We start from the raw sequence: 14,708 nt of genomic DNA on the forward strand, positions 1-14,708 counted from the left end.
CCTTCGGCTTCGGTCGGGTTTTGGGCCGAAACCGAATGTTTCGCCGAAGTTGGATTTTTGGCCGAAGGTGGCCGAAGCCGAAGCTTCGGTCGGACACTAATAATTATATACTTTAAGTTTAAATTATCAAAGACAGTACAACGATGTTATACAAAATGATTGTAAACATCTCATTTAGACTTAGAATTATCAATAAGTAAACTAAGGATGTGCGATTTTATTTTTTGTTATTTTTCTAAAGAAAGATTTATCGACTATGAGTCAAGTCACAAGTTATTAAGTTAGTTCTTTGATAAATAAATATTTTTATAATAAATAATAAAAATTTAACGACTTTAATTGGCATTTTAATTTCCTTTATGAATCTACCCCATGCTGTACGAAAGTACCCCGCCTACTGTACGAACGTACCCCGTACGTGGGGTACATTCGTACAAATATCTTATCATAAAAAAATCACTATAACCCTTTAACCTTTTGACATAAAAGTTTCGAACTTTTTTATAACAAACTACAATATATTTGTTATACTTAGGAACATAAACTATATAAATTCGGCAATTAATCATAAAGTAAAAAAAAATAATCTAAAAAGTGTACGAAGGGTAACCACTTTCCCCTACTGTTTCTGATTAATTTGAAATATTTTTTGAAGCGCAATGAAAAACCTTTGTCTCAAATTTGCGCGCTTAGCTTATTATCTCACTCGTTTTTATCGATTTTGGAATGAGATCAAATCATTCTTTTTTAAAAATCGAACGAGCGTACTAAATTTGATTCTTTGGTTGCAAAACAGCATTTTCTCCATGGAATTGTTGCTTATTAATGATCTTTAATATGGGTATGATGTGATCTTTAATATGGGTATGTTAGAGTTTTATGGACGACATTACAGTTGGAGGTCAAACAGTTCACAGACAGTCCATGGTGTCTTCTTTGATGATCATTGGAGGTGCGTAGTCACCGTGCTTGGTGCCGAACGAGTAGGCGTAGGGGTTCTGTGAAAAAGTTTTTATATTAATAACTAGCTGTGCCCGCGACTCCGTCCGCGTGGAATAGTTATTTTGGGCATCATTGAAGCCCTCAAGGGTGAATAATTTTCCCCCTTTTTTTTCACATACATACATACATATGGTCACGTCTATATCCCTTGTGGGGTAGACAGAGCCAACAGTCTTAAAAAGACTGATCGGCCACGTTCAGCTATTTGGCTTAATGATAGAATTGAGATCCAAATAGTGACAGGTTGCTAGCCCAGTTTGTAAGCCTATCCCTTAGTCGCCTTTAACGACATCCAGAGATGGAGTGGTCCTATTCTTTTTTGTATTGGTGAAACGGGAACCACACGGCGCCAATACAAAAAAAATGTTATTGTATGCATGCTGAACGTGGCCTATCAGTCTTTACAAGACTGTTGGCTCTGTCTACCCCGCAAGGGATATAGACGTGATTATAAGTAAGTAAGTATGTATGTTAAAAGTACCCGAAACCGCCGAGCTTGCATGAAGAGAGTTACGAATGTGGATGAAGCGAAGGAAATATGCACAGATCGTGGCAAGTGGAAAGAGGTAGTCTCTGCCTACCGCTCCGGGAAAGAGGCGTGATTTTATGTATGTATGTATGCATGCTGAACGTGGCCTATCAGTCTTTACAAGACTGTTGGCTCTGTCTACCCCGCAAGGCATATAGACGTGACCATGTGTATGTATGTATGCATGCTGAACGAGGCCTATCAGTCTTTACAACACTGTTGGCTCTGTCTACCCCGCAAGGGATATAGACGTGATTATAAGTAAGTAAGTATGTATGCACGTAAATATAATTCAGTCTCACCTTCTTCGTGTTATACAAGTTGGGGGGATACGTGGCCGGCCCCGGCGACTTTGTAGGTTTGCCGGCGCCGTCCAGCCGCGCTCCCAGCGAGTATTGTGGCATCCTGCAACATTTTGTGGTGTTCAGATCTTTACGATATTGTGGCGACATCTCTACGCCACTCGCCACAACATCCAATCAAACAACTACTGTCAATCATCGCGAAGAAATTGACGCGCTCGACCAATAGCAGCGAAGAATCTAAGACGCGATTTCAAAGATTTCACGGATTGGAGCTATATATACAACCTCCGACACAACATCGTCGGAGCCGCGGTTCCCCAGGCATAACACCTAGCCTGGCGGAAGATCTTCCCTTTAGTGGCGGTCGAGCCGAATCATTGCTCCCGCTACAATATACTAGCTGTGCCCTCGACTTCGTCCGCGTGGAATAGTTATTTTGGTCATCATTGAAGCCCTCAAGTGTGAATAATTTTCCCCGTTTTTTTTTCACATTTTTCATTATATCTTGGCTCCTAATAGTTGGAGCGTGATATTATAATAACCTAAAGCCTTCCTCGATAAACGGTCTATTCAACACAAAAAGAATTTTTCAATTTGAACCAGTAGTTCCTGAGATTAGCGCGTTCAAACAAACAAACTCTTCAGCTTTATAATATAAGTCCTTTTGCGCGATAAAAAAAATGTTCCGGCTTTATCTCCAACTTCTCTCCTGAAGAATGAAAATACTTCCGCGATGGTGAATGTGGAGTTGTTATTAAGTGATAATGATTTTCATTTTTAAACTCCTGCCTTCAAAGGTCTGCCCATAATGACGATCCAAGTTTGGGAAATTACATGAATTTAGCGCATTTGAAAGAAAAAAGACTATAGTCCTACTACCGCTTGACCTGAGTAGATTAGTTAATGTAATCCATCAAATTGCTTGAATGTTCACGTTTCCCCTCATCATAAGAGCATAAACTTCAATATTAATAAGATGTTAATACTACAGAGCTAGGGAAATGAACACATAGACGTATCTTGATCAAATTAAGGACGTCCTGGTAAAGGGTCAGGTCAAAAGTACCCGAAACCGCCGAGCTTGCATGAAGAGAGTTACAAATGTGGATGAAGCGAAGGAAGTATAAGTATAAGTAGAAGGGATCGTGGCAAGTGGAAAGAGGTTGTCTCTGCCTACCCCTCCGGGAGAGAGGCGTGATTTTATGTATGTATGTAAATATGGAAATAAATAAAAACTTGTATTAATGTAACATTTTCCCCTTACAAGGAATGATCGCTGGGACAAAAGATCCAGCAACTGCACGTAACCATAGTCACTCTGTCTGTAGTGACTGAAAAAAAAGAAAGCATTGTGCTTTCTTTGCTAAAGAAAGCACAATGCTTTCTTTGCTAAAGAAAGCACAATGCTTTCTTTGCTAAAGAAAGCACAATGCTTTCTTTGCTACAGAAAACACAATGCTTTCTATTCTCCGCACATAACCTAAAGAGGCGTGATTTTATTTATGTATGTATGTATGTATGTATGAGAAAAACATACTTGGTCTTATAAACGTCCGTATTATGCTGGAAATAAACTGCTGGCCCTGGCGACTTAGGCTTCGAGTTGAACCCCACCCTCGCTCCCATCGTATACGCAGGGGACCCGGGGCCCAATCTCAGGGCGTACGCGTTCGGCGCGGGCCCCGCCTTCTTCAGCATGAACCCGAGGCGCGCCCCCATGGAGTATATCGGCGCCCGGGGCTCCCGCATCGGCGGGCAGCGCTCGGGAGCGTGCGCCCCGGGTCCGGGCGTGCGGAGCAGCGCGCGTGGGGCGAACCTGTGGAAAGTTTGGATTTAAGAATGAGTCGTCATTGTAACTATCCGATAAAAATGCTACAGTGTAGTTTGTTCCGCCGCTTCTTCTACACATGCGCTTTGGAAGCGGTAGTAGTTATAATTAGATTAGTATTTATCCCGATCTCGTGCCCCTTGGGGACCGGCGCGCGTTTTGCCTCAATACAAATATAGATCTCTTAAATCTTAATCATGGACTACACATTGTCTACATTAAAAAAAACATGAATGAATGTAGAACTAGTGAGAACCTTCAGACAATTGAATCATCAGCTACCTGGCACCAAAGCTCCAAGCGGGCGAAGACACCACGCCGTCCCGGGTGACTCTGTCTATCCTGTAAGCGGGGCCCGGGCCGAGTTGCTTCACCCGCATGCCGGCATTGGTCCCGAACGAGTACATGGGGTTCCTGTACCGGGAAGGGTCGTGGAGGTTGAAGCCCACTGTGGTGGGGAGCCTGTAGGCCCCTGGCCCGGGTCCTGGGGGAGGTACATACAAACGTTTAGCCATTACATATACAGACGTAGTTGCGTGCCCTCTTAAAGGGTGTACCTACGAGCTCACTTAGAGAGCATTTTTGGTAATTTCCCGGGGAACAAACCACGTAGAAATTTGCGGGTTTAATTTTTAGCACGAAGTTTTTTTTCGGTGGTTTAGATATTTATCTACTGTTACTTACCCAAAGGTTTCTTAGACATACTGAATTGTTTCTGATGATGAAAAACACTGAAATTTTAATCACATTTAATAATTTACGGCTAATTTTGACAGTATCGTCGGCCACGCTGGGTTATGTCATAATTTTGAAAACAAATGATAAATTGGCGTGTTGTCAAGAATATTTATTAGTTAAAAAAGAGGTTCTACTTATAATCACGTTTCTTTGCTCGAGGGGTAGGCAGAGACTACATTTTTGCAGTTACATAGGTGACATTTTCAAACATATAACCGACTTCAAGAAACACTAAAATGCTTAAAAATAATTGAAAATTAACTTAACTACCTACAGCAATTTCTGAAGCCGATGCCACCCCATTAAAGTTAGGAAAAAATTACAATCTATCAGTTATCCTAAATAATATTATGTGATAGTAAGTTTATTTGTTTGTTTGTTGAGGTAACAAAAACAAATAAACTTAGTACTTAATTAACTTCACGGATTATCTACTGAATTAATCTTCTTGAATTGTCACGTATATATGTAACTAGAGGCCGCCCGCGACTTCGTCCGCATGGAAACCCTATCAATCCCGCGGGAACTCTGGGATAAAAAGTAGCCTATGTGTTATTCTGGGTCTTCAGCTACCTACATACCAAATTTCATGGTAATCGGTTCAGTAGTTTTTGCGTGAAAGAGTAACAAACATCCATACATCCATACAAACTTTCGCCTTTATAATAGTAGTAGGATAAAGAGACTTGAGAAAGACATCATAGTGGTTAAAGCTATAGTTCCCGTGGGATTCGCGAAAAATCTGTATTATTTTGTAGGTGGCGGTACCTAATTACGTCATTTTTTGTGAGATAACGTTAAATGCTACCGGGTCCATTGCTACATAAATAGTGAAAAGCCAGCATGATTCATTAAGGATAAATAAAAACGTAACGGAATAAAACTAATTTGGACAGATAAAAGATTATTTAATTAAGACAATTTCTAATTCTGCTTAATTCAAGGGCGTGTATAATTGTGGTCTTAGCGGAGTTCCTTCTTCGCTCTCAGGGTCCTCTTCAGGAGTGCTGGCGCCCCACTGAAATGTGATAAACATACAAAGGTTCATATTCACGTCTATATCCCTTGCGGGGTAGACAGAGCCAGCAGTCTTGAAATACTTGCCCCGTTCAGCTGTTTGGTTTGATAGAATTGAGATTCAGATAGTGACAGGTTGCTAGCCCATTGCCTAAAAGAGAATCCCAAGTTTATAAGCCTAGAAGACTAGAAATATGCCTAAATAATGGAACTGAGATTCAAATAGGTCAGGGGTTAACCACCTGTCGCCTATTTTTGTTGCAATAAAGAGTTTATTTATTTAAACTATGTATCTAAATACTGACCTGCTCAGACAGCGGATGTTCAGTCAGGGCGCTGTACAGATAGCCAGCGTACAGCAAGTTGAGAATACCCAGGGTCCGGAGTGCGGTCTCGAACCCCACGCACCAGGATAGCAGACCGCCTACTATTGGACCTGGATGGTAGAAATATAATTAGGAATCAAAATATAGGGTGGTACAACTAAAATGCGGACTTTTATTAACAATTTTTTTAAGTTTATTTTTTATTTTATATGATCACGTCTGTGTCCCTTGCGGGGTAGACAGATTCAGCAATCCTGAAAGACTGATAGGCCACATTCAGCTGAGAGGCTTAAGGATAGAATTGAGATTCAAATTTCAATAAAAAAATATAGAAGAATTGGACCGAGCGCGCACTATATGGAACGACATATTCATAGACGCCTATGAAGAAATGTGGAATTAACTGCCCGTCTTTCATCCTTGTTCTCAGCTTCTCTTTTGTCCCACTTTCTCTCAACTAAACATCCTCAGTTTCCCATTAATTGCTTAATTACCAACAGGCAAGACAGTACAAAGTCATATCTACTCTATATATATATATATATATAAATAAGTATATTAAAATTAAACTAAATAAATATATATATTTTTAATATTAAAATCTCATATAAATCTGAACAATGTATTCTCTCGTCCACATTCTATTCTAAGTTTGGATAATTGTGAAGTTGACGTTGTTGAAGAAAATGCTGCAGTGCAGTTTGTTACCACTTCTTTTGCACTAAAGCGGCAGTAAACTTAGTTTTAATTAATTTATTTGACGTCAACCAACGTTGTGAAACCAAATGTTTTGACAATTATTAAGAGATATGAAGTATCCTATAATAAAGAATACATTTTTTTTTACCAAGAGCGTAAGCCAAACTGGAAGCGGCCTGCAGCAGCGCAGCGAGGTGCGGCACGCGGCGCGTGTGGCGCGCCAGCAGCGCGGGCACCAGCGCCGCGTCCGCCGCGCCCAGCCCGCCGCCCAGCACGCAGTGCGGCAGCGCCAGCCCTGACACCTAATAAAAAAATAATATCCTGTTTTTGTTGGGACTCGAACTTGAACCGCCAACTTCACAGTCTCACGCGCTAACCACTGGACCATCGAAGCCGTTGCGGTGATGTCGAAATTAAAGTAGACTACATACATATGGTCACGTCTATATCCCTCGTGGGGTAGAGCCAAAAGTCTCGAAAAGACTGATAGGCCACGCTCAGCTTAATGATAGAATTGAGATTCAAATAGTGACAGGTTGGTAGCCTATTGCCTAAATAAGGAATCCCAAGTTTGTAAGCCTATCCCTTAGTCGCCTTTTGCGACATCCATGGGAAAGAGATGGTGTGGTCCAATTCTTTTTTGTACTGGTGCCGGGAAGCATCTTCAACACCTGCCTAACACCTGAGGAGAGTATATAAATGTCATCATCCCTATTTTCTGATTCCCTTGACTGCAGGGACTGGACAGCGCTGCCTATCATCTATGCGCTGGACTAACCAAGTAAAATCTAGAGACAGTCTGTAAACAGGAAGATATGAAGAAGGTTGTGAGAAAAGCAGTGTCTGCTTCATTGCTGCAGTGTAGTTTGTTCACATGCGCTTCGGAAATGGCAGTATAATAAGACTTAAATTATGTTGACGTAAATAAGTGATACCTTGTATCCAATTCTGATAATAAATCTATTCTATTCTGTTCTGTTCTATTCCATTGGGTAAGTCATAAGGTGTTGAAGGACGTATTCAAGGAGTTTCTTTTACAGAAAGATCTTTTGGACCGCTTCACCAATATTAACGTTACAAGAACTAACAGAAGTAGCATGAGGTACAGCCAAAGCTGCCACTCCAACAGCGATCTGCCCAGCCAAGGCCACCCTTTCAGCGCCCAGTTTCCTGGCCACCCCGCCGAGTCCACTCGCAGCCAGCAAGTAGCCCAGGCTGTCGGGGATGAATACGGCTCCGGTTTGCCAACGCTGGAAACAAATAGAGGATGAATGAAAGCAGGTTGACTAAGCAGATATACAAGGAGAGTGTGGAGGGAAAGGTCGGAGTGGGAAAGCCTAGACGAACGTATCTTGATCAAATTAAGGACGTCCTGGCAAAGGGTCAGGTCAAAAGTACCCGAAACCGCCGAGCTTGCATGAAGAGAGTTATATAGCTAGAATGTAGATGAAGCGATAGAAGTATGCAGAGATCGTGGCAAGTGGAAAGAAGTAGTCTCTGCCTACCCCTCCGGGAGAGAGGCGTGATTTTGTGTATGTAGGTACTAGAGGCCGCCCGCGACTTCGTCCGCGTGGAATCAATCCCGCGGAAGTTTCGGGATAATAAGTAGCCTATATGTAAGCCTATATGTAAGTATGGAAACAAATAAAGACTTGTATTAATGTAACATTTACCCCTTGCAAGGAATGATCGCTGGGACAAAAGATCCAGCAACTGCACGTAACCATAGTCACTCTGTCTGTAGTGACTGAAGCAGACTGTTCTTTGCTAAAGAAAGCACAATGCTTTTTGTTCTCCGCACATAACCTATTTAGCGACTTCCATACAGCCCAGGGTTATTGGTAGTGGTCTTTCTTGTATGAGCGAACAAACTAGGAAAAAGTCTAGTTAACCTGGTAATGAAACATATTCAGTCTTCTCGAGACTGTTGTCTCTGACCTCAGAAGGTATATTAATAAATATAAATATATACGGGACAAATTACACTGATTGAGTTAGCCTCGAAGTAAGTTCGAGACTTGTGTTACGAGATACTAACTCAACGATGCTATATTTTATAATAAATACTTATACTTATATAGATAAACATCCAAGACCCAGGACAATCAGAAAAAGTTCTTTTCTCATCATGCCCTGGCCGGAATTCGAACCCGGGACCTACGGTGTTACAGACAAGCTTACTACCGCTGCGCCACAGAGGCCGTCATCATATTGATGAGAGAACCTGAGGGTGAAACACATGCATGATCCACAAAGGCAGACAGGGCTCCAGGGAAGCCATCACGCTGGTGGTAAGTAAGACTGCGCCCACGCACGCCGCTACCGACTCCTTCCTCGACACTTGGATCATGCTGAGAGCAGAACCGCACACTCCTGATGTTTCTGGAGTCAGTGGTGTCAGCTGAAAGAAGAAATCATATAAATTACATATCCTTACATTAGATCTGATGTAAAGCTTTTTGAACGACCTGGTAATTCTGTTGGTTTTGCCTACACACATACTTAAATAGTCATTCATATATCACGTGCCGTGTGGTTCCCGGCACCAATACAAAAAAGAATAGGACCACTCCATCTCTTTCCCATAGATGTCGTAAAAGGCGACTAAGGGATAGGCTTACAAACTTGGGATTCTTTTTAAGGCGATGGGCTAGCAACCTGTCACTATTTAAATCTCAATTCTACTGAACGTGGCCATTCAGTCTTTTCAAGGCTGTTGGCTCTGTCTACCCCGCAAGGGATATAGACGTAACCATATGTATGTATGTATGTATGTATGTATATATCACGTCCATATCCCTTACGAGGTAGACAGAGCCTACATTCTTGATAAAACTGGAAGGCCACGTTAAGCTGTTCGTCTAAAGATTTAATTGTGATTCAAATAGTTGCAACAGGTTGTTAGCCCATCAGCTACAAGAAGAATCCCAATGTCATTAGCTTTTCCTTTAGTCGCCTTTTACGCCACCGATGGAAAAAACATGGAGGGAAAGGCAAGCATTGATTATATGACAGAGTTAGAAACAGAGCATTCTCTAAATACCTGATTGAATTTCTCCTTATCCAGGAACATGATTTGCATAACTGAAACATAATTTAATCAATTCAATAGATACAAATTTAACATAAATAACAACTTTGTAGACTATCGAGTAATCAAATTAGTTATATACTAGCATATACCCCCAGCTTTACCCGCGTGAATTTAGCGCCATCTATAAAACGCGACGAATATAACGCTAGCTGCAAAAAGCAACAAATTAAACGCCATCTACAAAAAGCAACAAATTAAACGCCAGCGGCAAAAAGCGACAAATTAGCGTCACCTACAAAAGAATACAGGTTTTTTTAACTCCACGGGAACTATAGTTTTGACTGGGATTAAAGGTACCCAATGTCCTTCTTCAGACACTTAATCATACCTATATCGGGGATATTTCAAGAAGATTAATTCAGCAGATAGCCCGTGAAGAGGTGACAGACAAACAAATAAATAAACTTATGTACTTAATATATATTTATATAATATTAGTTAAGATCTGAGCAATAGCCATGATATGGCATTAGAGATAACATTGTGTGTGGGCTTGTAAACTTGGGATTCTTTTAAGCGCTGGGCTAGCAACCTATCACTATTTGAAACTCAATTCTATCATTGAGCCAAAGAGCTGAATGTGGCCTGTCAGTTTTTTTCAAGAGTGTTGGCTCTGTCAACCCCGCAAGGGATACAGACATGATAATATATGTATATATGTATTGTGATATATTTTTTTAGTAGGCGAAGCGGGTAACCCGTATATTTACCTACCTAAATTTGCCAATAATGCGATCGAGATGAGAAGAAATGGAGCGCCGGGGCTCCACAGGGCGTATGATGCTCCACCGAAGGGGTAGCCCACCAGCACTCCTGGAAATAGTGGACCAGGTAATCCAAAACAAAGAGATGATAATAATGACAAGTGCACCCTCTTTTTGCCGAAGTTTGTTCTTCCTCTGCAGGGTCTATCACCATAAAGAACTTCAGTCTCTGTGTCAGCGGTAGTACGCTTGTCTGTGTAAGATTAGGACCACTCCATCTCTCTCCCATGGATGTCATAAAAGGCGACTAAGCCTACCCGGCTTATAATGAATAAATGAAAAATTATTTATTCAAGTAACCAGACTCATAGAGAGATTACATTGTGTGTGGGGTAAACTTGGGATTCTTCTTTCAGGCGATGGGCTAGCAACCTGTTACAATTTGAATCTCAATTCTATCTTAAAGCCAAACAGCTGAACGTGGCCTATCAGTCTTTACAAGACTGTTGGCTCTGTCTACCCCGCAAGGGATATAGACGTGACCATGTGTATGTATGTATGTTTGCTGAACGTGGCCTATCAGTCTTCACAAAACTGTTGGCTCTGTCTACCCCGCAAGGGATATAGACGTGACCATGTGTATGTATGTATGTATGCTGAACGTGGCCTATCAGTCTTTACAAGACTGTTGGCTCTGTCCCCCCGCAAGGGATATAGACGTGATGTAAAGAGTCAGGTCAAAAGTACCCGAAACCGCCGAACTTGCATGAAGAAAGTTATGAATGTGGATGAAGCGAAGGAAGTATGCAGAGGTCGTGGCAAGTGGAAAGAGGTTGTCTCTGTCAACCCCGCAAGGGATATAGACGTGATTATAGATTGTATGTAGACTGATAATGTTACCCAGAGCGACAGCACCGAGTAGAGCACCAATAGCTTTATCCCTCTGCTCGGAGGGCACGGCGGCCGCCGCGAGCGCAAGGCCGGCGACGCCCGCCATGGCCGCCGCCGCGCCGTGCGTCGCGCGACCTGCGCACGCGCACCACACGCCCGACACGCCGGTGCGGCCGCTGCACAGCATGAAAACTGGAAATTCAATGTAATCTGTAGATTCAAATTGTGGCCACGTAGGTGTACTTATACAACCGTCTTACCTTTTTATTCAACAAATATCTACAGTTGAGTAAGAAATTGAGGATGTCATAAAAGCCAACTAAGGGATAGGTTTATAAATTTGGGATTCTTCTTTTAGGCGATGAGTTAGAGATTTTCAGAACAAACTGAAGTTAAGAAAAGTCGATGGAACTTTTACAGAACGGATATCTTGCTTATGTTCTCAAGGGCTTCAGAACCTACTGAAGATTCAAATCTTCAGTAGGTTCTGAAGCCTCCAGGGTAGAAGGAAGTTACCCGTGGCGGCAGCAGCCAACGCAGCGGTAGCCAGCTCCAGCACCCTGGCAGGCCCGTGCTTGCAGACCGCAGCGCCGGCCAGCGGCGCCGTCATTAGTTGAGCAGCCGCTTTGGCGCCGAGGACCAGACCGACGATAGCTTGGGATCCTCCTACTGTAATTATATTAGAAGAAGAAGAAGAAGGGATGAATATATAATTTTTTTTTTTTTAGGGACAAATTACACTGATTGAGTTAGCCTCGAAGTAAGTTCGAAACTTGTGTTACGAGATACTAACTCAACGATACTATATTTTATAAGAAATACTTATATAGATAAACATCCAAGACCCAGGCCAATCAGAAAAAGTTCTTTTCTCATCATGCCCTGGCCGGGATTCGAACCCGGGACCTCCGGTCTCACAGACAAGCGTACTGCCGCTGCGCCACAGAGGCCGCCAAAATTTGTAGAAATCTGATTGCTTTATTAATTAGATTTCTGTGAGTTAATGGTGCTGTGGTTAGATAGAAAATGATATAATATCAGAATCAATATTGACAGCGCCGGCCAGCGGCGCCGTCACCAGTTGAGCAGCCGCTTTGGCGCCGAGGACTAGTCCGACGATAGCTTGGGAGCCTCCTACTGTAATTATATCGGAAGTGGGATTCCTGGCAATGCCGCCAGCCTTCTGGGCACACTCCCGCATGTTGATGCTATGCAGGGACTGTACAATTTGTGAATTAAATTTTAGTTTGTAGTCATCTTTTTTCTTTCTTTTCTTTTTCTAAGTAGTTTTAGTTTTAATTTGATTTAATTGTAATCTCTGTCGAAATTAGTTTAGTACAAATCTTTATTGTCTTATTATTTAGATTTCTGTGTGTTAATGGTGCCGTGGTTTGATAGAAATCGATAGAATAGAATATAATATCAAAATCAATATTTTATTCAGAAAATGCCTATGTAGGCACATTTTTAGGTCATTTTGTATTGCAATAAAATAAATTTAAGTTATAGCTATAAGCTACAAACAATCTTAGCACTTAACCCCTCTTACTCTATATAGCGTCCGCTTCAAGGAATTCCATCTTAAAGCCAAACAGCCAAGCTGAATGTGGCCTATTTATTAGTCTTTACAAGACTGTCGGCTCTGTCTACCCCGCAAGGGATATAGACGTGATTATCTGATTATATGTATGTATGTATGTTCAAGGAACAGAACAGACGCTCTTCAAAACCGACGCTCCTGTTAAATTTTTCGCTCCCTCACTGATTTAGGAAATCCTCTTAAAAGAAACGTCATTCCAAAAACAAAAGACAGTTTAACTTGAAATAATAAAACTTTTATTTTACATACATAGGACCACTCCATCTCTTTCCCATGGATGTCGTAAAAGGCGACTAAGGGATAGGCTTATAAACTTAGGATTCCTCTTTTAGGCGATGGGCTAGCAACCTGTCACTATTTGAATCTCGGTTCTATCATTAAGCCAAATAGCTGAACGTGGCCATTCAGTCTTTTCAAGACTGTTGGCTCTGTCTACCCCGCAAGGGATATAGACGTGACCATATGTATGTATGTATGTATGTACATACATACATAAAATCACGCCTCTTTCCCGGAGGGGTAGGTAGAGACTACATCTTTCTACTTGCCACGATCTCAGCATACTTCCTTCGCTTCATCCACATTCATAACTCTCTTAATGCAAACTCGGCGGTTTCGGGTACTCTTGACCTGACCCTTTACCAGGACGTCCTTAATTTATTTTACCTATAAGTTAAAAGGGATATTATCTGCAGATCTTACAGGCTATGCATGTACCACAGAAGCCGTGGTTGGCGGGTCGCCAGTAATTAATATAATTACAGAACGGTGCCGTGTGGTTCCCGGCACCAATACAAAAAGAATAGGACCACTCCATCTCTTTCCCATGAATGTCGTAAAAGGCGACTAAGGGATAGGCTTACACACTTGGGATTCTTTGTTAGGCGATGGGCTAGCAACCTGTCACTATTTGAATCTCAATTCTATCATTAAGCCAAATAGCTGAGCGTGGCCATTCAGTCTTTTCAAGACTGTTAGCTCTGTCTATCCCGCAAGGGATATAGACGTGACCATATGTATGTATGTACAGAACGGGAAGAATTGGCAACTTACCCGATGTATCCTCATCTCGTCTCTGGTGCACGGTGCTGTTCAGGAGGACGGCGAGAGGCGCCTGGTGCTTGGTCCACAGCTCCAGGGATTCCCCGCGGACCCAGTCCGGGATTATCGGCACTGAGGGAACGATTACGGATATCCGCTAATTTTAATTTTTTTTGGCATAATCTTGGTTTTTGTAAAACCTTTTTGAGCGAAGCGAGTGAGGTCTTTGAATAAACTTGGAGCAAGTATACCTAATATTTTTTCGAATTAACAAATCTGATTTTGATGAAATTTGTAATGTAGGTAAGTAGGATTTGTTTATTCAGCTTTTATCATAAGGCATTTAAATCGATCAAGTTTTTTTGATGTAATATATTTACAATTTCGTAAAAAATAAAAGTGTTCATGAGGTCATAGTTCGCGGCGAATGAAAAGTATATAGAATAGTTTAGTGGAAAAGTATAGAAAGTATGTATATTATAGAAAACCTCCTGTTATTGTCGGCTGATAAGGATACTAACTTACCTAGTACAGTAAGAAGTACGTTGTCTAAAAAGAACGTAAAATATATAAGGGCGAACGCAAGCGCGCCGTTACTAGAATCACTGCCCATTTTCACGGCAACCGTGGTTCCGACAATTTGATTTATTTATTATTAGGTATATATGTACTTTATAGGAATGATTACAAACTTAAAATAAATTTATAAATTGCAAAGTCCCTACACAGCATCAACCTGCAGTGGAAGAAAGCCCAGAAGGCTGGCAGCTAATTGCTAACGGCTGATTCTCTGAGCTAGATAATTTCCAGCCCTCCGGTACTGAAATATGCCTCAATCAGCTTAATACAGGAATTAAAAAATAATTTCAATGATGGTAAATAATGAGATCTGAGATATTGAATTAAAGAGTGTATAATTATATACAGTTATATC

At 41.5% G+C, this 14,708-nt stretch overlaps 2 protein-coding genes across 2 annotated transcripts; both read right to left on the reverse strand.

Moving 5' to 3' along the window:
• Positions 1-855: 855 nt before the first annotated feature.
• LOC106140387 (ciliary microtubule associated protein 1B-like) lies at positions 856-4,445 on the reverse strand. Its single transcript, XM_060951881.1, has 5 exons — positions 4,349-4,445; positions 3,947-4,148; positions 3,374-3,652; positions 1,834-1,936; positions 856-998 (listed from the first exon to the last, which is right to left on the reverse strand). Exons 1-5 carry the CDS (start codon positions 4,365-4,367, stop codon positions 912-914), a joined length of 690 nt encoding a protein of 229 aa, XP_060807864.1. The 5' UTR covers positions 4,368-4,445; the 3' UTR covers positions 856-911.
• Positions 4,446-5,336: 891 nt separating this feature from the next.
• LOC106140386 (synaptic vesicular amine transporter) lies at positions 5,337-14,387 on the reverse strand. Its single transcript, XM_060951736.1, has 11 exons — positions 14,300-14,387; positions 13,787-13,906; positions 11,650-11,802; positions 11,143-11,325; positions 10,253-10,351; positions 9,488-9,528; positions 8,669-8,845; positions 7,533-7,694; positions 6,593-6,746; positions 5,725-5,855; positions 5,337-5,420 (listed from the first exon to the last, which is right to left on the reverse strand). The coding sequence occupies exons 1-11, from the start codon at positions 14,385-14,387 to the stop codon at positions 5,337-5,339; spliced, it is 1,392 nt and encodes a 463-aa protein (XP_060807719.1).
• Positions 14,388-14,708: the final 321 nt, after the last annotated feature.

This window comes from Amyelois transitella, chromosome 26 (genome assembly GCF_032362555.1).
Source record: "Amyelois transitella isolate CPQ chromosome 26, ilAmyTran1.1, whole genome shotgun sequence".
Lineage (NCBI taxonomy): Eukaryota > Metazoa > Arthropoda > Insecta > Lepidoptera > Pyralidae > Amyelois > Amyelois transitella.

What these genes read in the sequence shown, in the direction of transcription:
- LOC106140387 (XM_060951881.1), bottom strand. An exon ending in GCTTGGAGCTTTGGTGCCAG is followed by an intron (nt 3,653 to 3,946) that starts GTAGCTGATGAT and finishes AACTTTCCACAG; the next exon opens with GTTCGCCCCACGCGCGCTGC. An exon ending in ACGGACGTTTATAAGACCAA is followed by an intron (nt 1,937 to 3,373) that starts GTATGTTTTTCT and finishes AAAATGTTGCAG; the next exon opens with GATGCCACAATACTCGCTGG.
- LOC106140386 (XM_060951736.1), bottom strand. Translation starts at nt 14,387, where the DNA reads ATGGGCAGTGATTCTAGTAACGGCGCGCTTGCGTTCGCCCTTATATAT. An exon ending in CGCATTATTGGCAAATTTAG is followed by an intron (nt 9,529 to 10,252) that starts GTAGGTAAATAT and finishes ATTATGTTTCAG; the next exon opens with TTATGCAAATCATGTTCCTG. An exon ending in ATAAGGAGAAATTCAATCAG is followed by an intron (nt 8,846 to 9,487) that starts GTATTTAGAGAA and finishes TTCTTCTTTCAG; the next exon opens with CTGACACCACTGACTCCAGA.